We start from the raw sequence: 21,855 nt of genomic DNA on the forward strand, positions 1-21,855 counted from the left end.
ACTAATATGTCCTTACTGAGTCGTGGTAGTTTCCAGTGAATGGAGCACAGACTGTTTCAGGCCTTACCTCTGCCACTGCGGCCCACGAAGCGAAGGTCATTGAAGCGGGCTACCTGGTTCTTCATCACACCTGAGGCGTTCCGCAGCTCGGCGGAGTAGTTCTCATCGTTGCCCGCCATTACTGTGACAACAGTGCCATCAGGTATGTCTCCCAGGGCAACCACCTGTGCAAAATTAAAGTGGCAGAAATATAAAATTAATAAATAAACTATTTTGATCAATGTGTTTGATCAATAAAGAAAACTGAATCAAGCCCTCATCATGTAGCCAAAAATGGGTGAAACATAAACCAGTGATTTATGTATTTCTTTATGCTAAATCATATTATCTTCCTCTTTTCATGGTTAAATGAAAATATTATAAAAACAAAAACAAGAAATGTTAAAAGCTGAGTGAAAGTAAAGCTCCGTTTCACTCCTAAAATAATGAATCAAGCTAATGTGACAGTCCTGTTTTACATTATACTATTCTCCACCAAATGATGTTGATAAATGGATTTAATTTCATTCTCCTGAAACGGTTTGATATCATGATGAATGCGATTATGTGGATCACTTCTATAATGCAGTATTAAAAACAAAGGCACACAGGCCTCTTGTTATCATTTAGATTCCTGGATGCAGATAAAAGGGCATGAGTAGGCCTACAGAGCAGCAATAATTACAGAGCTGTAGCAATAAGAACAGTTAAATAACACATATATTTTGAAATGTGTCACATTTGATTTGAAGCCACAGCTACAAATTTCCACTTTGGTGTCTTTGATCCCTCCTTTAAATAATATCTGTCAAGTAATTAATAGGGCCTGTTCTGTGAAATATCATGGGAGCAGAAATTGTCAAGGCTTTAAATACATCTACAGAGGCCTAAAATGTAGAAATAATTAGTCTTACATTTTCTGCTCAGCCAGTGAAACTCAAAATGTGAAGACTAATTATGAAAATGTGGAATAAAAAAAAGAGGTTCACTCACAACAAATGATCCAATATAAGCTATTTAACTTATCTGATGTCTGTTTACAAAATCTGAAGAGAAAACAACTTGAGCATGTGATTTATTTTATTACACCATCATTTCACTTTTTTTCTGGGTCATCACATCATTTAGTTAACGACATTATTTTTTTCCCCAAAGAATAAAAAAAAAAACATATATTAAAAATATGAACACATCATTATATTTTGTCACTGCAGCATCCATGTCTGAATGATGATTTTAATAGCAAAATTCTGAAACTATTTTTTTTTCCAGAAATGTTATTAACACAACAAAAAGCTGGAAAAATCGAAACTAATCCGACATTAAATGTTGTGTGGTGAACCTTTTTAAAAAACGTGCATTTCTTTCTGTTATAATCAGCTTTTGGATCAGTCTTCCAGTCAGCACTGAATCCCACTGTGGTTTAGTCACCTTTTCGTTTAGCCACACGACTTGAGTCGGGACTCACCTTAAAGGCGACAGGCAGCGTCTTGTTGCACCGCCAGTGGGAGGGCAGGACCGAGCAGAGGAAGTTGGGGCTGTCGGTCCGGACCAGCTCGGCCGGGTGGTCGGCGATGATCTCGGCCATGCTGCGGTTTTCGTGGGGACGCAGTCTTGGCACCGCCGCGGCGTCCGGCTGCCCGGCTGGAGAGCTCACATCGTTCATCTTCCCTGGAACCGGCTGGAGGCTATTGGACGGCGGACTGAACCTCCGGCTGGCGCTGGGATCTACGGGAATTCGCATCACAACAGCGTGGATTATCAGAAAAAGGCACTAAAAGCTTTCCAGATCCTTTCTTTCCTTTTCTCTCTCTCTCTCACACACACTCTCTGGGAGAAACTCAGAGTGTGCGCTGCCGCTGAACCTCAGCGCGTCTGCCAATGGAAAATGGGACTCGGTGAGCGCTCACCGCGTTTCAAAACCCTCTCCACTACAAACTTTAGTGGGCGCCTTCAAACGACATCAAATATACTTCTCCGCGAAGAAAAACAAGCCTTGAAAACTTGATGATGTTCTAAATGACAAGCTTTTTTTTCAAAGTTCTCGGGAGAAGAGTCCATGCGCCATAACGCAGGCTTAGCTGTTCGTGTGTGGGTATAAATAACATCAAATAAATGTCCGGGCGCTTAATAGGCTATACAATTACAAAAAAAAGCTGCTCTAAAATGGAACAGTCGACCCAGAGGCTCAAAAAAGTTTTTGTCTAACTTCCCTCAGTGAAAAGTCAAAGCACTGCTCCAGGTGCGTCATTGAAGTCTTTGTGCCAAACTGAAAGACTCCCTGAAAGCCCGCAGGCTATGTACACACAAAAAAAAAAGGTTTCAAAGGCTTTAACAATACTTAACAGAGCTCTGTATAAACCCACGTCGCCTGCAAATAGTGCATGTTCTTTTTTCCGTAAGGTCCGCAGCTTTTCTATATGGGGTTAAAAAGGTTGATGAAACAGAAAAAAAAAAAAAATCATCGCCGGTGAGATGAAGGAGGCGGAAAACGAATCCCGTTTTTGTAGCCGTAAATGTGGTTAGTGTTTGGAGGCCGGGGTTTCCCGTGCTCAGGCTTTTTGTGGTTTATATAGCTCGAGCGCCCCAGCAATTATTGCGCTGATGCGACTCCAACACGTGGTGTCTGGAGTCAGATCCATTCCCTCCACCACAATCTATCACGCCTGAACAGAAGACCGGACAGGTCTCCGCGCAACGTCGATACCTCGGTGAAACACACATGGAGGCGACGTTTCACGCCTTTCCTCCCTGTCGCTGCCCACACTTTACGCACACACACACACGCACACACACACAGCCTGCTCCTGGCTACATACCGACATATTACCACTCCTCTGGACCGTCCGTGCGCGCTCCTAACTCTGGAAGTGGTCATTTCCAGTCAGTGCACACTCACCGGTCCATCAGTCCGTGTTGTGTTACCACAGTGTGCTGACAACGTGCGGCGGCTCGCGGCAGCGTTCAGAGAGCCGAGCCCGAGTGAGAAGCGACTTCCACTCCATAAGGTAGGAGTGAGTGAGTCACCGGAGAGCGGTGAGTCAGGTTGAGAGGACAGGAGTAGAGTTTCACTCGGGCGCAGGGGAGAGCTGTTGTGCAGGTGTACAGGTATTCTCCTTTACACGGTGCTTTACGTTCATCCCCCCCCCCCGTGCGGTGCTTTCTTGTAAGCCGGCTGCCTTAGTCAGAGGCATTCATGGAAAAATCTACCAACTTGTTGCGCCTCGCACAGCCTCTTAAAATGATCACACAGCCACAATCTCATTACATTTAAACTATATCTAATTCATTTAGAAGGTCAGCACGAGTTTTCATCACCATGCATCAAAAAGACTGACGGTACTGCAGTTAGGTACGAAGGGTTTATATGCAAAACATATAATGGGCTTATAAAAAAATGAGGCTCTATAATAAATTACGCAGCAGTATACAAGTATGTAGAATTAACTAAAACAATACTATGCTGCCTACATATTAATACTATGATGGTAGTACTCACATGACCTTACCCTACAATACACTGTAATAAATATTATGTAATATCTTCAGTGCAAGACTTAATTGTAATGCTGTATAGCTACTTTTATTCAAGTAAAGGAACTCAGTATTTTTTTCGACTACCAAAAAATATGTGCAAGATGATGCAAAAATATTTTTTCAAAGCAAGGGGGAAATCAACAAACCGAAAATGAGCACACATATTGGTCAAGCATTAGCTGCACCACTCGAACCATACATCATTTTTCAAAAACTTTCTATCCAGCGTTAAAAATCACCTAATAAAAAATTAGAAATATTTATTTCATGCTTGAATAATATTTGGTGTGGGTGCTGCTCTGACAGCAGTCACTGAGAAAGCCTGCTTTGCCTGCCCCTCATGTGTCTACTGTAGAGGGCATCCTCTACCCTCTGTGAGCTCTCCGAGAGGCTCCAAAATCTCAACCAGCTCTCATTCACCATCCCACCCTCTGCCCTGATTACCCATCAGTCTGCCAAGGAGTCTTTCTGAGTGCCACATCACACAGCAGCATGTGTACTGCTACTCTGTGTTCCTTTTCCGTTGCTCCTAAACATGCTTTTATTGCAGATTTGAAGACAGAGGCCTTTGATAGTTCAGGCTTGTTTGGAAATAAAAGGGACTACTGGGAAGCACAGCTGTCAGGTTATTTGGATTCTGACAGGGATTTTGCAGCGTGTTTTTATGCTGCGGAGTTGGATATTGCACTAAACATTTTATAATAAGATTTCTGTGTTGAGACAAGCACTACAGCCTGAACACCTGAAATAACTTGACTCTTTGTGTTTCATAAGCATGTGGGTGTGCACTTGCAGACATGTCTGTTGGCATGTGTGTTTGTGCTTGTGTGAAGACATGGGAGGGATATATATATATAAAAATATATATAGTATATATATATACATATATATAAAGTCTGAAAGCCCTGACACGCATCTGGCACCTCGTCATGTGGATGGGGAGGGGAAAAAAAGTGATTGAGTTACGCTTCCCCTCCATGTGCCCCAAACACCAGAAATATGGTTCGCATTGTCCAACATTCACAAAGATCAACTAACAATTCATGGATGGATAAATGTGAATAGTAGTAATTAAATCTATAATATAGGTAAACATGGCCTTGCAGGAACCGTGGAGCTAGTTATTCCAATAGAGTTAAGTTTCAGCTCTGATAATAGCTTTCTTTTTCTTTTTCAGCGCTGAATACATTTGAGGTAATGTGGAAAAATATCCTTAATGCTATAGTGAAATTTAACCTAGGAAATATTAACAAGGGCCCAATATCTACCTTTACTGAGAACATCAGTTTTATTAGGATAATTATTTTAATGCATATTTGATTTAACTGGTTTTATTCAGACTTGATGTGGAATTTTATTTTGTAATTCTTTCTTCGAGTGATTTATCAGTAAAAGCACAGCAGTAAACACGTTCTATCAATTTCACATCCTCCAACACATTTTAAGCCAACTAATCAGTCTTACATTTAGATTTTCTCCACCATTATTGTCCCATCAGAAGCAGTGGCAGGAAGCCTCTTGATTTCCCCAGCCCAACCCCTGGCCCCTAAACGCACCCCCACCTTCCACCCCGGTGTAGTCGTGACTTAAACCCTGACAAGGCTGGTTCATCAAAGAGTGTTTGTCCCATCTGACTCCGCTTTGCCTCTGCACTGTACATCCAGCATCTGTTATCCAGCTCCCTACAGGATACAGCCTGCATTCATAGAGTAAGGCCTGCTGTCTGGTTTTCTGTTATTCAGAGGTATAGGGCGACCCCTGAGTTTAATATCTGTGTTTGATGTCACAGAGATGTGAGGGAGACAGTGAAGGAGGCGTTAATGTGCCGGAATACATTGTTCAATTTAGAAAAACAAAAAAACAAAAAAAAACAAAAAGAAAAACACTTCCTCCGCTGCAGTGTCCTGGATTTAAACCAGCCAAAAAATCAACTTTTGATCAAACGTGAATGCTGGAACGCTCATGCAGCGCTGGACTGATCCCGCTCAGTATTAACAGACTTAATAATACGTAGAAATGAATGTGGCGTAAAGCTGTTCGTTTAATGCGGCTGCTGCTCGCCTGGTGCACAGCTGGATCGTCTCTTTCAGCTCTGGTATTATTCATCTACTGTGTTACACTGGCTTGGAGTCACTGCACAGTAGGAGAAGTCACTAACAGTGAATAACCACAGTATACCACACTGAGCGGGATGTGCGTTTTATGATTTATGGTAATATTGTATTTCTTCTGCTCTGTTTCAATTATTTGTTTTCAATAAAAATCAAACTCAGCTGACACTCTCTGACTAATTTTCCTGTCGAGATATCAAGCGTGCAATAAAAGTTTCTGTTCTCATTCCCACTTGGAATGGCAAAGACTGTGTGAACCGCTAATACAATGTTGTCAGCAAACTAAGCGTGCAAAACCTCTTTCTTCCCTTGTCTTTTTGTACAGTAACTTTATGTCTGTCAGCTTCTTTACATCTTTCTTGCTCTTTGACATCCACAGCAACACTACGCTCAGAGACCTGTGAGTATTCACTATTCACTATTAACAACACCTCCTTAGGAAAGATGACAGGACACTCAACTCACCCTTGATGCTACAAAGTACATCAACAGTCCTGTGCAAAGTTGAAGCAGGACACACCCAAATGTATGGGATCATGCATGAATGCACTTTAACTTTTATAGAAAAGTAATAAAAACGCTGGTGACCACTCCTCCTCTCTCCTTCTCTTCACAAGCGTATACTCTCATCATTGCAGAGGAAAAGTACAGCCACTTAAGACTCAGGATTAAGGTTCCATTTCACAGTGGTGCATTTTTCAAGACACTTAATTATAGCTTTCTAGAGGAGGGCTGTGACGAAGCCCAGGCTTTTTCAGCTCTAACGGGATGTTTCCATGTTTGGCAGGGTACCAACCAACTTGGCTTGCCAGCTAGTCAATCAGCAAGGCCACCAGGCAAGGCAGCAAACCAGCCAAATATCCAGTCTACTAGCCATTCAACCAAACCAACCAGGATAGCAGACATGTAGCTGCAAAACTACCCATGCTGATCAGTTAGACTTAGGCTGGTATCCGGCCAACCAAGCAGTCAATTAGCTAGCCAGTAGATGAGGATGATGATGGGCAGAAACTTTATTCCTTGTGACCTCATCGACACAACCTCACCGACTCACATCCACGCACTCATCCCAGATCACAGCTAAGCCCTTAATGACTGTTTGTCACTGAGCCCGTGACATCACCGTGAACTGTTAAGATGAGGACACCACGTTCTGCGGTGTGTGTGTGTGTGTGTGCATGCGTGCGTGCGTAAGTGTGTGTATGTCCCGGAGCAACCATTTTCACGAAGTGGATTCCAAGTTCTGTATTAGACTTTTGAGATGGCTAGACTGGCTTTCTCTATGCAGTTTAATGTATTTACATGTTCAGCGAGAGATGCAGAAAAAGTTTGTGGCGTTTTTTTCACTCTGTTCTTGAAATAGCACGAGCAGCGTTGGAAAAAGATGGAGACATGATGGGGGTGGCTGCTCACTGCTTGTGGCAGGAGGGTAAAGAGGGAGGGGGTATGGGGTATAAAGACAATTTCCTCTCTGCTCTTATTGCTCTCACTGTCTGCCGCCTACTGCCTTCATGGAGGTCCCTAATTGAGATCACTTGTACTTAAAAATAGGAACAAAAAAGGAACTTCTGTGGGTTGGGTGATGGAGAGGAGAAAATAAAGCAATAATATGTGATGAAGGCTGCCATTAAAGAGTTCCAATGATAGATCAGAGCGACTGGGGCACAGGGCTGAGAACTCTTTCTGTTCCTGCCAGGGAACCTTCAGATGTTGATGTGTCACACACCACCTGCTGTCACAGCTCTAAAACTGTGCGTGTGTAAGAGTATATTTGTAGGTTTTCCTTGTGTGTGTGTGTGTGTGTGTGTGTGTGTGTGTGTGTGTGTGGTTCTTTGATGGCGTAGGGTGACAGTGCCCGGGGCTGAGGCCAGAAATGTGCCATGAAGGAGGTTCAGTTTTTCCACTTTTATATGCGACTGTGTATGCTACAGTTTGTCTTTACATAGCTGCAACAAAATATCTTTACAGTCTTCGTGAATATTTGGCCATCCTTCTCTATGCAGCCTTTGTGTCATTAGCTGTGCTATTAGTAGCCCTTCACTTTAATTCAAGCGTTCCACCAATCAAACCCTCCCTGGAGCTGCCTTTCCCAGACTTAGTCTCGCAGTGTCCCTTAAGGCGCGTTGGTTTTCCTTTCAAACCATCTATCACTCAATCAGGTCTGAACGTGCTATTAATCAAACAATGATCCCACCTCCTTGGAGACCAGTTTGAAGGATTGGCTTAAAGAAAACGCAGCAGATCCAGGAGTGGTACCGGACCACGGCTGGGAACAGGAACCCTGTAAAGAGCGTTTTTCTTGGACTGAGACCCTCTGTAGGTGCTAAAGACAATACAGACACTCGGGCTAGGCCAACATTCCACTTTACACTTTTCCCTTCCTCTGTGTATTTCACTGGTCTACTTCCCCTCTGCAAACTAGCCGGCTAGTATCAAAATATTTATAGTACATCTGCAAGACATGCTGTTCTCGTGTATCCAGAACCATTTAGCCCTGTGTTCATTATGCGAGGTAAAACTAATACCAGATTTATAGGGGGAGATTTCTCTCTATTCTCCCTGTCCGTGTAGTGCGATTGAGGATGATTTATGTGAGGTAAGGCGGCACAGGCAAGATAGATAGAGTGACTATGCGGTGAGAGGCAAACAGGCAGCGGCCCAGACTAGCACTCGCAGGGGGGCTATCGTCTATCGCTCGCCCAGTTCAGTCCACTGCTCCTGTTTTAAGAGTGAAGGAAGGTAAGGAAGAACAGGCAGCAGCTGGAGGCAGGGAAGGAAATGAAGGAGACAGGAGGCAAGGATATATGTATGTATAGCCATGGAGACTGGGTGGAGGAATGTCCAGGTGCACCGGGTCCAAATCAATGTAAGGAGCTGCGGAGGAGGGCCAGATGGGGGGAAATAAAGTCTGTCATGGATGCTCAATTGCACACAGACATAAACATTTAACCAAAAACGGAGTAAACTCACACCTGGAAATGTACCATATACATTTTTTGTGTGTTGGAGCATATAAATGTATTAAGTATATCTGTTTTGCTTGGCCATCTTCACAGCATTAGTATCGTGAATGGCTTTCGCTGCAAGTTAAGTGAGACCTCCTGAAAAGTCCTTCAACTGCATTACCACTCTATTTCTAGTGGGTAATCAGTTTCAACCTCTCAGTCAAGTGAACAGGTCCAGCACTTAGACAACAGCCAATCAGATAAACAGGTAATTAAATAACATAACTGGGTAGACACTGCAAGCAGCCACAGCACTGGGCGTGCATCGAGTAACATCACTCAACTTCCGAGAGTTTTGATCTTGCTATTTTTTTCTTTTTTCCTCAGAGTCTATCCAAAACACTGAGCCTGAACTCTGCAACCCGAAGCCGTACATACTAGATTGAATTCCAAACCATTCAGATGTCAACATGTCCCCAAGAAGTCTTGCCTTGTACAAATTTTAAGGGGCCTTCCACGTAGCTTCCGAGTTAAAAAAATTAAGTTAAGAGAGTCACGGCTGAAGCTCACTCAGAGATGTGCCTTTGCCTAAAACCTTAGCCTGTAATTACACTGAGCCTATTAGGCTATTGGTCAGAAATGACTCACAACAAAGTGGGGGTGTGGAGGGTGAGAAAACAGACCGGTGGATGCAGTTCACTTTTTATGGCTTCCAGCCTGAGATGTCCTCAGGCAAAATCAATTCCAGCCACCTTTGGAAAAGATGGTTCAATGTTAGAAAGCATTATGAAAGTTGAGGGAAAACATCATTTCACAGAAGATATATGACTATTGTCTGATTATGTGACCCGTGACCCTGGATTTTCCACATACACTCAGAACTTGACGGTTATTCCAGAACTGGGCCTTTTCATGTCATGTCTGCTCTGCCCCTAGCTGAGACTCCAGTGACGCCAGCTTTATAGCGCCTAAATTGAGTCCTGAGCAGGGAGACTCATCAACTGCAAAGTCCCATGAGAAACATTAATTATGTTGTGAAACACTGTCCTTCAAATACAATCTATTCTGTGGTGTTGCATTATGGCAAAGCTGAGAATTTGAACGTCACACACATAAAGAATCCCTCTCTGGCAATGGCGTTGTTGGGATGTGGTCTCGGGCTGACAATTAAATTGTCCGCTTGCAATATACTGTCACTCTGGAAGCATACGATTTATGACAAATCATTTTGCGAGAACTGATCATCTTAAATATTTTAACTGTATTTTATGGTGTCATAGATCACTCTGATATGTTCTTGTGTCCTCCAGAGACTGAATACTGTCCCCAGTAGTTGCAGAACTCATTTACAGACAATTAAAGAAGCTCTTAGCAATTTAACCTTCTCTCACTGAACGGTTTAAAAAAACCTCCTCCACTAAATTAGTCTCCTTTAGCAACTTTCCTGAAAAAGAGGCAAATATTCGACATCTGACAAACCACAAGTATTATCACATACCTCTCTCAACCATTTTCAGGCTAAGCTAAGCAGTTTCTACCAGTAAAGAAAACCTTAAAATCATAAAACAGGTACACAGGGTTAAAATCTGTAAACATTAAACCTGTGTTTACATTGCAAGGGATTCTTTTTCATCGGTAATTGCCTCACACTGTGAGCCTGATGATTGGGTAATATTTATGATGGGCCCTCAGGGTGTGCTTCCCACTCAGTCTCTCATATGTCTATAAAATCTGTTACCCTCTGCTCAACTGCTGCACAGACAAGGTCCCATTAGAACCTGATTGTATATGTGCTTTTAACTATGCCTGTATAGTGGCTTTAATGTGCGTAGGTCATGTGCACATGTGTGCATATCCATGTGATGTGAGTGTATATGGACAGTATGCATGTGTGTGTAGCAATAAAGGGGCTGGCTCTGAGACTTTGGTTAACCAGACTATAATTTGGAGGCCCAGTGAAGACTCCCAGCAGCCTCTCACTGTTTGTTTACCAGAGAGACCAGCTCTACTGTTTCTGCTGCATCTGCAGGGTCCTGCAGGAAAAGGGCGTGTATATCTGTCTGGCTGTGTGTAGATGTAATCATGTGTATAATGTGCTATACATGTGAAAGCGATATTTTAGGTAGGTAAATGTATAGGTGAAGATAAATTTGTCTGTGGGCATAATGAAGACCATTTTAGCTATCCATTTTAAATAATATATTACCATATTTTACTTCTCTTTTTAAGAAACAAGTCCTTCCAATTACGTTACAGACATCCCTCATTCCATTTTCTCATGCATCTTTAAGCTACAGTAAATCAAAGCTAAAATATATATATACACCACCCTTTCTATCCAGAAATGGTAGCTTTGTCATAAATAAGAAAACAAAAAGAGCCCAACTTGACAAAAAAAACACCCTTGCATTAAAAAGTGTTTGTCAGCAAAAAAAACAGCTGCTATTTTTGTTTGTGCCGAGTGCAATTCTCCCGAGACTAAACTGCTCGCTTTCTGTCCCAACTGGGCTTTGTTTTTTTTTTTTTCTCCACCAATTCTCCTCCCATGCAGGAATAAAAAGAAAACAATACAATTCAAAAGACCGGAGCTCTCAGCCTGTCATTTAGCTGTAACTTTGAATTGCCTTTGCTCTGCGTGAGCTGTTTTCTTTCTCACACACACACACACACACACACATAATTATTGCAGCATCCTAAAATTCACGAGAGGAAGAAAGAGGGAGTAGGAGAGAGCGACTTTCAAAATATCACTCTTATAAAATATTCCTGCTCCTCTGGGATCTTCCTTTGCTCATTCAGCATCAGGAGGAGAGAAGTGGAAAAGGCCTGTTATTGGTCCCCGTCCAAAAAGGAGAAGGAGAGAAAAGAGAGAGAGAGAGACCTATTTCCTTTGGGGAAAGGGAGAAAATAGAAAGAACAGCGCAACAGTTGACGGAAAACTTTTAACTGCGACAACAAAATGAACTACAGACGACTGTAACAGGGCAGCTGTCTGGATGAGTGACAGGATTCAGCTCCAGACTGACAGCCCGCTCCAGCGAGGATCAGACAATATGTGTGTATTTAGACTTTGATCACACAGAGCTGCTTGTCGGAGCAGTATGATTGGATTGAATATGTGTAAACTGGAACAGCTCAGGGATCAACATAAAACACCAGCCACTAAGTTCTCAAAAGTCTCAGTCATAGGGGAGAGCTTTGAAACAACTTGAACTGTAACATCGGGGATTTTGCAGTTTTGTAACACTGCTGTACAAGCAGAAATTGTTTGAAACTTTTCTCATTTTCTTTCACAGCGGGAGTTATGAAGACTCCTGGAAATTTGCAGCGATGTTGTAAGAGAGGTAACACTTAACATGTACAGCCAGTATAGAAACTGTTAATGAGTGACTTGTAACACACTATGATGTAGTTGCACTGTAGCTGTCAACAGATCTAAGGAGGCTGCTTTTTAATTTACTTGTCAGCAACTCTAACTGTAAAACATTCAAACAATGGATGGGTGATTAACAGTGCCATATAACACAATTCATGAATAATGGTTTATTAATTCACATGAAGTGCTATGTTTATTATATTTATAAATCATCTTTATTGTATTCATGGATGAAGCATGATTTATAATGGCATTTATTTGTGAAGTATGTATTTATTAACAGTGTCTTCCATAACTCCCCATATATTTGCTTGCAAGTGTAGTTCTCATTATATCGATTGATCAAGTTGTTTGTATTTATTTGTAAATACTTCTTCACTATCTATGACAACTGAGCAACAGAGCAAACTACATCCACAGTGATGAAGATTAACAGATGTGGCTGAACGCTGAGAAATTTGTGAGGGGACCTGGAGTTTTTCTTTATTTCCCGGGGCGGTTGAAACTCAACATGTCTTCATTCATAAACAGTTTTAAACCTGCCTACGGGAGTGTAAACAGTTACTAAACGCTTCATACTGTAACTCACAATCCGAGCTGTGCTGTGCTTTCTTATTCATTGTTCTGATTTTCAGATGCAGTCATCATTCATCAACTGAAGTTCATTCATCAACTGAAGTTCATCAGTGTCCTTATATAACCCATTAAAGTTTTGAATCCCAATTATCTACGAGGCGGTTTCCCCGTCTCTTTCCTTTGTCCTTTCTTTTCTCTCTGGAGGCCACTTTACAAATAACAACTTCCATTTCTAGCTTCCCTCCCATCCCCAGAGACTTGTCAATATCAGCTTCGCACACTATTCAAAGTTCAAAGACTAGCATCCCACTGCACACACCTACACACACACTCCTGGCTCCTTCTGTGTCCCTGGGGCATATTTGATTTCAGTGTCTGTGCACACATTGGAATATGTCTCTGTGCACGGTTGTGTGTGCCACAGGTGGTGCTGGTGACTCTGATTATTGCGGCGACCAAACCATAGCCGCCTCGCCACATTTGTCATCAACCTTTTCCTGAAAGCGTGGGTGGGAGGGGAAGGATGAAGGGAGGACATAAGGGGTAGGAGGAAGGAAAGGGATGAAGGAAGAAGAGGAGGATAGATGATGGTAAATGGCTACCCCCGCAGTGCCATATGGGAGGTGGTTTGAAAGAGTCGGTCTTGTGTTGCTGGATGCCCGGTGAATGCAAGCCGATCCTCCCCTTTGTGTAGCATTTCCTCTGTCTCACTTACTCTTTTCTCTCTTTCTTCCTTTGAATGTTTCTTTCTCACTCTCTAATTTTCTCACATTTTAACCCTCACTCTTACATCAAAGAATAAACACGAAACCCTCTTCTTCCACACACACACTCACTCACTCATATAAAGGCGGTCAGACATACACAGTTTTCAGACCACCATAAAAGGCCTATGGAGGCGTTGCTGAGTGGGTGGGCACTCAGATTTTCAGGTGTATTTGATCTGTTGTGTTCACACCTTGGCGTTGGCAGGGGGCCCACTGTGTGGGCAGGTAATTTGAGCAAATTAGGAGATGGGGCCTGTGTGTTATTAATGACACCCCATACCCTTCACTGCACGTCCACCTATTGTTCCCTCCTCCGCACACACCTTTCTTTTCTTCCGCTCGGAGTCCCCCTGGTCCCATCTGCGCCTCCAGTTCAACTCCCACCCTCCACCCCTCTAAAGGCGCAGTGTATGGAATGCATACACACACACGGTGCACATGGGACAGGGGCAGCAGGGGAGGGGATTGGTTCCAGGTGCCAGTTTGAGTGAGAGCATTAATCAAGCAGACAGATCTTCCTGTCACAGACTCCTTTAACACACGCGCACACACACGCGCGCATACATCGATATATACACTTTTCAGTAATAACGTTAACACAGTAGCATTTACATACTAATCTCAACAGCTTCTTGTAAACGTGTGCTGACTGATAAATAAATACAACCTGAGAGAAAGTGAGCACTGATCCTAGAGTCTGAACACACATCGTAACAAGGTGCGCCACATTTATCCCCTCACACAGCTCCACTTATGTGCTGCCAAGCTACTGATGACAGTCAGAACTCAGTGTAACTATTTGTTACTCCTTTACTAGAAAATTAAGTAAAATCTAATCCTTCTGTGTTTACACTCTGGCACATTGTCTGTTACCTCACACATCAATAATCAGTACTGCTTCAAAAATACAGCCAACACGTCCAACCTGTGCTGCTCGATTCATGACCTGCTGCTAAGTAGGTTTATATATTTGGGAGTCCGAGGGGATACCGCATTCCTTTAAGATTAAACTAAGGAGGGGAAAAACCTTCCCTTTTCTCCCATTTGGTGTAGAACAGATAAGGCCTTGTGTAGGTGCTGTGGCCACGCTCTCACTCACATCGTTACAGGCTGAACCCAAACATCCAGGAGGGTCGACACTCCATATTTCCCCTTATAGAAACACAGAGCATGGAAGCGAATCCGCCTTAGCCGTTTTTTTTGCGGGAAAGTGAAGGAACACTAAACTATGATGTTCAGGTTTCCTGTGGTTTGATTTTGCTGTATCAGCTTTGCTTAAAGCCGTCGTCTGACTTAAACGACTAAAATAAAACCTGAACGCTTGAATGGAACCGAGAAAAGACAGAACATAAAACAGAGAAAGCAGAGTAAAATAGATTTATGAATCTGGGTTATAATACTGGTGTTCAGTTTCATTAGGGTGAACTGGTTCCAAGAAAGACCAATTTTCAAAGTGTTAGGTAGTTACTTCCTCTCTGAGGGCTTATATCGGATAACAGTAATTCGCCCAGCATGATGCAATTGAAATGGATGAAGGGCTGCAGGATCTTGTTAAGTGTGAAAATAGCACAGCACTGCATTAAAAGCTTCACTAGCTAACGCAATGGCATTAAGCTACGTGGTAATTATGGTGCATTCAAAAATCTTAGCTATGCATAGCATGAGTTTGCAGAGCTGCCCAAATAACACTATTTGAACTTTTAAGCTGCACGCAAACATTTCAAAGATGTTCAATATTTGCACGGATTTGTCGGAAAATTGAGCTTGATGAAAAAACAGAGGACATAGCACTCAATAATGTTTAATTAATGAGCTTATCGTCCATCATAAAGATTGTTTTCAACACTTTAAACGTACAGTAAGCACAATCAACTGGCAGTGTGCCTTATTATTCTAGTGCAATTAGCCCCACAGCTACTGAATATGAGGATACAACAAGCAAAAATACACAATGCCCTGTGAGTATTTAACTGTATTCTTTGTTTGTTGTTGCAGTCTCCATATTTCAGGGGTGAGTGCAATCTCTCTCCGTTCCCTTCTTGTTTCAATAACTCCTCACTGCTTAATTTGGAAGAAGGAGAAGCAGATATGGTCCATCAGTAGTTCAGTACTTTTCTGGACAAGACAACAAAGGCTGGCCGTTGACACTAAAATCAAAATGCCCTGCAGTCAGGATTTCTTTTGTTTTCTGGATTCACTGACTGAATTTGTATTTTTGTTGTATCACTATTTCAAATGGATCAAAAATATGAACTATGACCATGCAAATAAATTCATAAATTCAAAGAAAAACACAAATGAGTTTCCCACAACTTTCCCTTCTGAGTAGTGGGAAAGACACATTTCAGGTCATTGACATCTCACACATTATAATGTTCCCAAGACGCCCTCATTTAGACCTTAATAACTGCCTGAAGCTTATTTAAGGCCATAATCAGCAGCATTCTCGTATGGGAGAAAATACAGACCAATTAATCTATCTTTGATTAAACACTGATCACATTAGCACCCACTAACCACTGATTACCCCCAGGAATTATGCAGAATGTGAACCTCCAGCACTAATAGGTTCTAATACCTGGCACAGCTCGCAAACACACACACATCCCTATTTTACTCCATCAATACGAGCCTGCTGGGATTAAATAACATGTTTGCCTCAGAGGTACAATTAAGCATCGCTAAATAGAGTTCCTTTGAGCCAGGAGTTAAGAGAAGAGTCTGCGCTGCACAGTAGCAGTCAGTGAAGCGCTCAGATTTTTCCCTCTGGCTTTTTCAAATTACCTATTGATGAGTGGGCTTCACTTCTCCCCCTTGGTTGTGGGGTTGGGATGGGGGGTGGATGTCTGGTTCACTTTTAAGATGTCTCCAAGAAGCAGGCCTGTGGTTAGATCTAAGGCAACACTTGTGCAACAGAAGCTGCCTTTCTCAAAAATATATACATTTTCCTTGCAAATTATCGGAGATTTTCTTTGGGGAAAGTTTTCCGCCTGGAGTCTTCGGATATTTACCCACATCGTTCCGCTTTTCTTTTGATCGTGTTGATTTGGGTCCGTCTATGTAAGCAGTTTTTTTCTCTCTCTCTCTACTGAGACTGCACAACTTTACTAAACGATAATTGCTCCCATGACTTAATTGTCTATATGTAATTAAGTTTGTAATAGAGAAAATAGGCACTTAAATGTTCCCAAGAGAGGCATGGTGGTTGAGTGGGTGCCACACATGTTGAAGATTACTCTGCCCTCCCCACTTGTGTGCCAGTATGAGGAGTTATAAAAAATGTATTTGAGGCAATTAAATGAAAACTGCTTGATGTAAATGCCAAGACAAATTTTAATGAGCCCCCTTTTCTCAGTTTGGAATATTTGCCTGCTCCCTCAAGTCAGCTCAATTTATCGCTGGGAAAGTGTGCTCCGTCCTAAATTAAAAATGTCCTTAAATACAAATGTACAGACGGGATGAGTAATGTGGCTTTCCAACTAACAAAACAATATTTTGTAACTTGTGTTCTCAGCAAACTGGCTGACGCTGGACAAAATGATCCAGGAGAAACATGGCAGCAGGAGAACTTAAAGAAACATATATTAAAATAAAGAAACAAAAAAAAAAGCTAAACTTGAGTTCTTGTCCAGGAAGTAGACAAGCAGTGTGGAATGGACAAAGGAAAAGAGTCAGTGTTAGCGGATATGAGGATACCTATTTAAATTCAAAACCCATGCTGTAAATTTCATATTCAGTTTCACACTATTTCAGGTTGTTGAACTCTCAACAAACTCAACAAACTCAGAGCCTCTCTCTGTCTTGATCAAAATCAAAAATCCTATCAAAAATATTCTAGGTGACGACTTGAATAACAGTTTTTTTGCCTTGCCTTTGTCATGAGTTTCTCATGGTAGAGTACATTACATTTATTTATTTGAAATGATAAACATAACAGAAACCACCGGTGGTCTTGCAAAATCACACTGCGCCGTCACGGGGACTTTTTGTGGTTGTACTGACAGATTTACTACCCAGCTGTTCATAAACAGGGGCAACATCCGTGAGGTGCAGCACAAAATCAACAGCATTTAATAACACAAATCAAAGAGTGATTATCTCCCCTCTGTGCTCCTACACCTGAACATCTGCACACATCTGTTCCTCACTCTCCCTCTGCCACTACAACAGCATGCTTTCAATTTCCTGCAGCGCTGCTCCTCTCCTCTCCCGCGCTCCAACCCCAGACACACCGAGAGGTCGGGGGGTTAACGTGGTAATAGGCGGTGGTGATTGGTAGAAGACGCTCACTCTCTCTGGGCTTTCAAAGTGTATTAGGAGCCACCCTGCTTCTGTGTGGAGCAGGCGCCCCGAACAGCTGTGTCTGACCACGGAGCGACTTCTTAACAACATCGTTTAAACATTTGATTTGGACAGGGTAGCGGAGGCTTCGGACTAGAGAGAGGGGTGGGGGGTCTATTTCTTGTGTCGCACAGGAATGAAAATGTTTGTTTAAATTTGAAAATTCATCTGGTAAACCTAAAACGTAATTTATTTTGCTTATTAAATTACACTGTGTAAAGAAACTGTCACAACAGAATACAGCAAACCCAAAACAGAGGCCGCAAACTGGAGCATGCGAGCTGGCCTTCACAGGTAATTGAAAATCATAAAGTTGACATGGCTACTGTTCACAGGTTTTGAGTCTTTGTGGTCTTATTCCTACAGATCCACCCTCCGGTCAGGGAGGTTGTTAAAATAGATATGAAAAGTAGAAATGAACAAACGGAAAATAAATAAATAGGAAAAAAACTGGAAAGTGAAATTGTGCAATTCTTTGAAAATATAAATGTTTGTATTGGCATTAACAGTATGTTTCAGGAGGGTTTTTGTTACATGTATGTACAAATCAGGGGTTTATAATCCAAACAAATTTTAGTTTCTCGTTTTAGTCATTTGCAGAGAAGCAATAAGTCGATAGGAGTGTGAATAATTTATTTACACTTGCATCATGATATATACTATGGAAGCTGACATGGAGCAACTTCTTGTTTAATGTGGATTTATGCCTGTTGATTAAATGCTCCCTGGAGGCTGCAGAAATCGACAGTGATTAATTAATGGCAGCGGCGAGACTGAACAATTTCAGGAAGCGATTACAGACCTTTCTTGGCAAATTAATCAATACTTCTTCTTCCCTATGCATAACAGAGACACCCAGCACACACAATCCAGTAATCCCCACATCTTGATTCAATGCTCAACTGTAAACTGTCCTGTGCAGCGTCTGTTTACGTTTGTCAAAAATATCACCCATGCTTTTGTTTTTGGTTCCACAATGGCATCGCTTTGTAAATCTAAGCGTATGTTGCACAAACATGTCATCTCCCTCTTTCAGAAATATTTATAAACATCACGTAGAGTAAATACTAGAATCCATAAATACGGAGAGTTTTTTTTCTTCTTCTTTTTTTTGTATTTCTGTACCACAGAAAACCTTGATGATAGTGAGGTCTTTCTTGGACCACAAAAGCTTGGATCTTGAGAGCAGGGTCCTCGATGACCTTAGCTGATCCCCTTCACTCATTTGGACCCAAATCCTTGACCCAAATCCAACACCCTTGCTCCTTTCACCCAAACTTCTTCATTCTTCCATCCAACCCTCAACACCTGACCTCAGGTCCTCTCTATGACCCAAGCCCCTAGCCCAGTTCCAGACACAACAGAGACCAGCAAAGCAGTACTCACCCCAGAAGAAGTTTTGTTGACATGGTGTCACTGTGCTGAAAAGGCTGTTAGATGCCATAGCTGCCTCTGATTGCAGCAAGTCCCACTTTTGTTCCTCTGTGGTTTCCGTGACCCTTGACACGTCCTAAACCAAGAGCACGTAGCATGTCATAAAGGAAAAAAATGGAAAAGCCATCCACAAGACATGCTTTACGTATCAACTATTTGGATGACCACAAGTAACAACCAGGTCTGGTTTTATAGAGAAAAAAAAATTGCAGAGGCAAATATCGCCTTTGCGGATAGATCAGATGATGTCGGACTTGCTTGCTTGGCGAGTGTGGTTGGAACGTACTTACTCGCTTAGCGCCGTCCTTGTGACTGGTGCTGGCCCGCGACGATTAACCATTTACACTCCAGGTCGCCCTCAAACACCAACCCCGAGCCGCACGTCTGTGGTTCTGTGGTTGTTTGGGAGGCGAGCAGAGCCCTCACACAACCCAAAAGGCACCAGCTTTAAAACTTGTCTCTTTCCTGCCCTCCATGTGCCGTCACTGGAGAGCCTGGGTCACATGCCCTCTGACGTCATCACGGCACAGCAGTTGAGTGGGACAGCCTACCGTTGTGGCTTTCTTCCCTCTCCTTTCCTCTCTTTGCACTTTTTTCTCCCCTCTCTGGCTCCCTTCTCTCTCTTCTCTCTTACGCGTGGTTCGGCTGCTTTTCCAGGCTCTCTGGGGGATCGGGCTCTGACGCTCCCATGAGTCAGGAGGCTTCAGTGGGGGCAGCCTGTTCAGCCGCCCATGCCTCTTCAGCATATGGGGAACAGCGCTCTCTCTGCTTTGCTCTCCCTTTACTCTTTCATCCCCCTCCCTCTCTCTCTTTCTATGTCTCTCTCTCTGACTCGGCTGCTCCTTCCCTCAACTCCTTTAACAGGCTGCCGTGCTGCTCCTGTCTGCCTCTGAGCAGGGAGAGCTGAGCTTGGTAAGATTTGAGGGTGTGAGTGAGGAGCGAATGGCTGGCTGGAGGTGTGAGACGGGGTGTGTATGTGTGTGTCTGAGCATGTGTGCATTTGTCTGTGCAGCAGGGAGAATGGGGAAACAGAGACAGAAAGCCTGGATGAGCGCGCGTGTGTGTAAGGAGAAAGCAGAGGTGGCGTAAAAATCGGCTCATTTCTGTGTCACTTTGCTTTCTCTTTCTCATGTTTCACACTCGCAACGTTGCTGTGTCACACACAGCACGACTGTTATTGTGTTATTACCGTAATAAGTGTCTGTGTGCATGTGCGCATGCAAGCCTGTGCCGAGCTGTAATTGGCTCTCGCAGAAGTGAGAGAGATGGGGGCGATTCCTGTAAGAGGTTGTAAATCATGGCCACCTGTCTCCTCTGTGAAAGAGATGCCTCCTCACAGCCTTGCTAACACTCGGAGACACACACTATAACACAGACACCCTGAACAAATAGCCTGCCAACATGCAGTGTAACGCAGGCAACTCAAGACAATCAAGGATGAGTCATCACACTTCATACACAGAGATTCCCACACATGCACAGCACACACCCTCGCAGGTAGAGGTAGGGTATCACAGCTTTTCTTTCATCAGTGATCGCAGGTGTTTGTTGTAACAGATCAAAAATGCCGACTTGTGTTACTAAAGAAGAAGAGGAATGTGCGGCATGAAGCTGAGAGTTCAGTCAGGTTGGAAAGTGTTGAAGTAGCACAGTCATCTTGTCACTAGCCAGTGGTGAAGAATGACTAAACCCCCTAAAGAGATTAAAACAAAAGTGCTTTTGTTACTGCCTGTAGAAAACTTTCTAGCTTTAATCTGCAATTTGTATAAATCTATCAGTGCTGGTCAATTATAGCTTGGTTTAAAGGATTGGTCCACTCAAAATACAGAGAGATATTTTTGTGGTATTTAATACACGGATCTCACTGTGAATGGTTTTCACTGGAACTGCTTTGTAGCAAAGAAATAGTCCCAATGAAAACTTTGAACACTGCATTAGATTCACGTTGCTGTTCAACGTTTTAAATGTTATTTTAGTTTTCTTTGAGGAGGACAAATAAACGTAATTTTGGGTGACAGCAGAAATTTCAGCAAACACACATCTCGTTGGACGAGTACAACCAAAACTTTCTGCAAGGCTAGATACCACAAGATAAGTAAGAAAACATGTCTTTTTAATACTTTAACTGTGAAAAGGAAAACTGTGAGATAATAAAACAGGCTGTGTAATGACACTATTTTACATTTATACAAATAATATATACTTCTGAAATTTCTTTTATGGCATAATATAATGTAGGTATGTTAAAGTTAAAGTTTTAGAATATTCTACGAAAAGACATCACAGCCATGAGATAACATTAAATGTAAGTACATCCATGATGTACATTTTAATGCAACAAATACAAGTGATATCTATGAACAAATTAGTATAACTCATGTTTGTACACAAGAAACAGCATAGCAATTTGAGATGTTCTGTATTATTCATAATTAATAACATCTGTCTGGTAAATTGTGTAAGTGCAAATCAAGTAACACTACCCTTTGTCCAAAATACTAAAACTAAATATGTTATTTTTAGCAGTGTATTCTTAGCACTTATTTATTTCAAATCGTTACTACTTTAATATAAAAAAAAGTGAATAAAAATGTCAAAAGTGAAATACAAACGTCCCCCTCAAATTCCCCGGCACAGCAGCATTTCCACAAGTCTTCACCACCTACCTTATTTTTGTGCTGTGAAACATTTTCTTTGGCCCAGGACTTTGTAAATATTTGCTGTCTAAA

The 21,855-nt window shown here is 42.3% G+C and overlaps 1 protein-coding gene across 2 annotated transcripts in view; it reads right to left on the reverse strand.

The window, feature by feature from the left end:
• Positions 1-19,481, reverse strand: part of runx2b (RUNX family transcription factor 2b) — a 38,556-nt gene extending 19,075 nt beyond the window's left edge. The window contains exons 1-4 of one of the 2 annotated variants that reach the window (XM_026341891.1): positions 19,417-19,481; positions 19,079-19,202; positions 1,508-1,767; positions 68-224 (exon numbers count right to left, since the gene is read on the reverse strand). In XM_026341891.1, coding sequence (XP_026197676.1) covers positions 68-224; positions 1,508-1,767; positions 19,079-19,136 — 475 coding nt within the window. In that variant the 5' untranslated portion in view covers positions 19,137-19,202; positions 19,417-19,481. Of the gene's footprint in view, positions 1-67; positions 225-1,507; positions 1,768-2,858; positions 3,053-19,078; positions 19,203-19,416 lie in introns of those variants that run through there. The other variant, XM_026341892.1, reaches the window with a different exon arrangement.
• Between the last annotated feature and the right edge of the window lie 2,374 nt (positions 19,482-21,855).

The sequence above is a fragment of the Anabas testudineus genome, chromosome 24 (assembly GCF_900324465.2).
Source record: "Anabas testudineus chromosome 24, fAnaTes1.2, whole genome shotgun sequence".
Classification (NCBI taxonomy): Eukaryota; Metazoa; Chordata; class Actinopteri; order Anabantiformes; family Anabantidae; genus Anabas; species Anabas testudineus.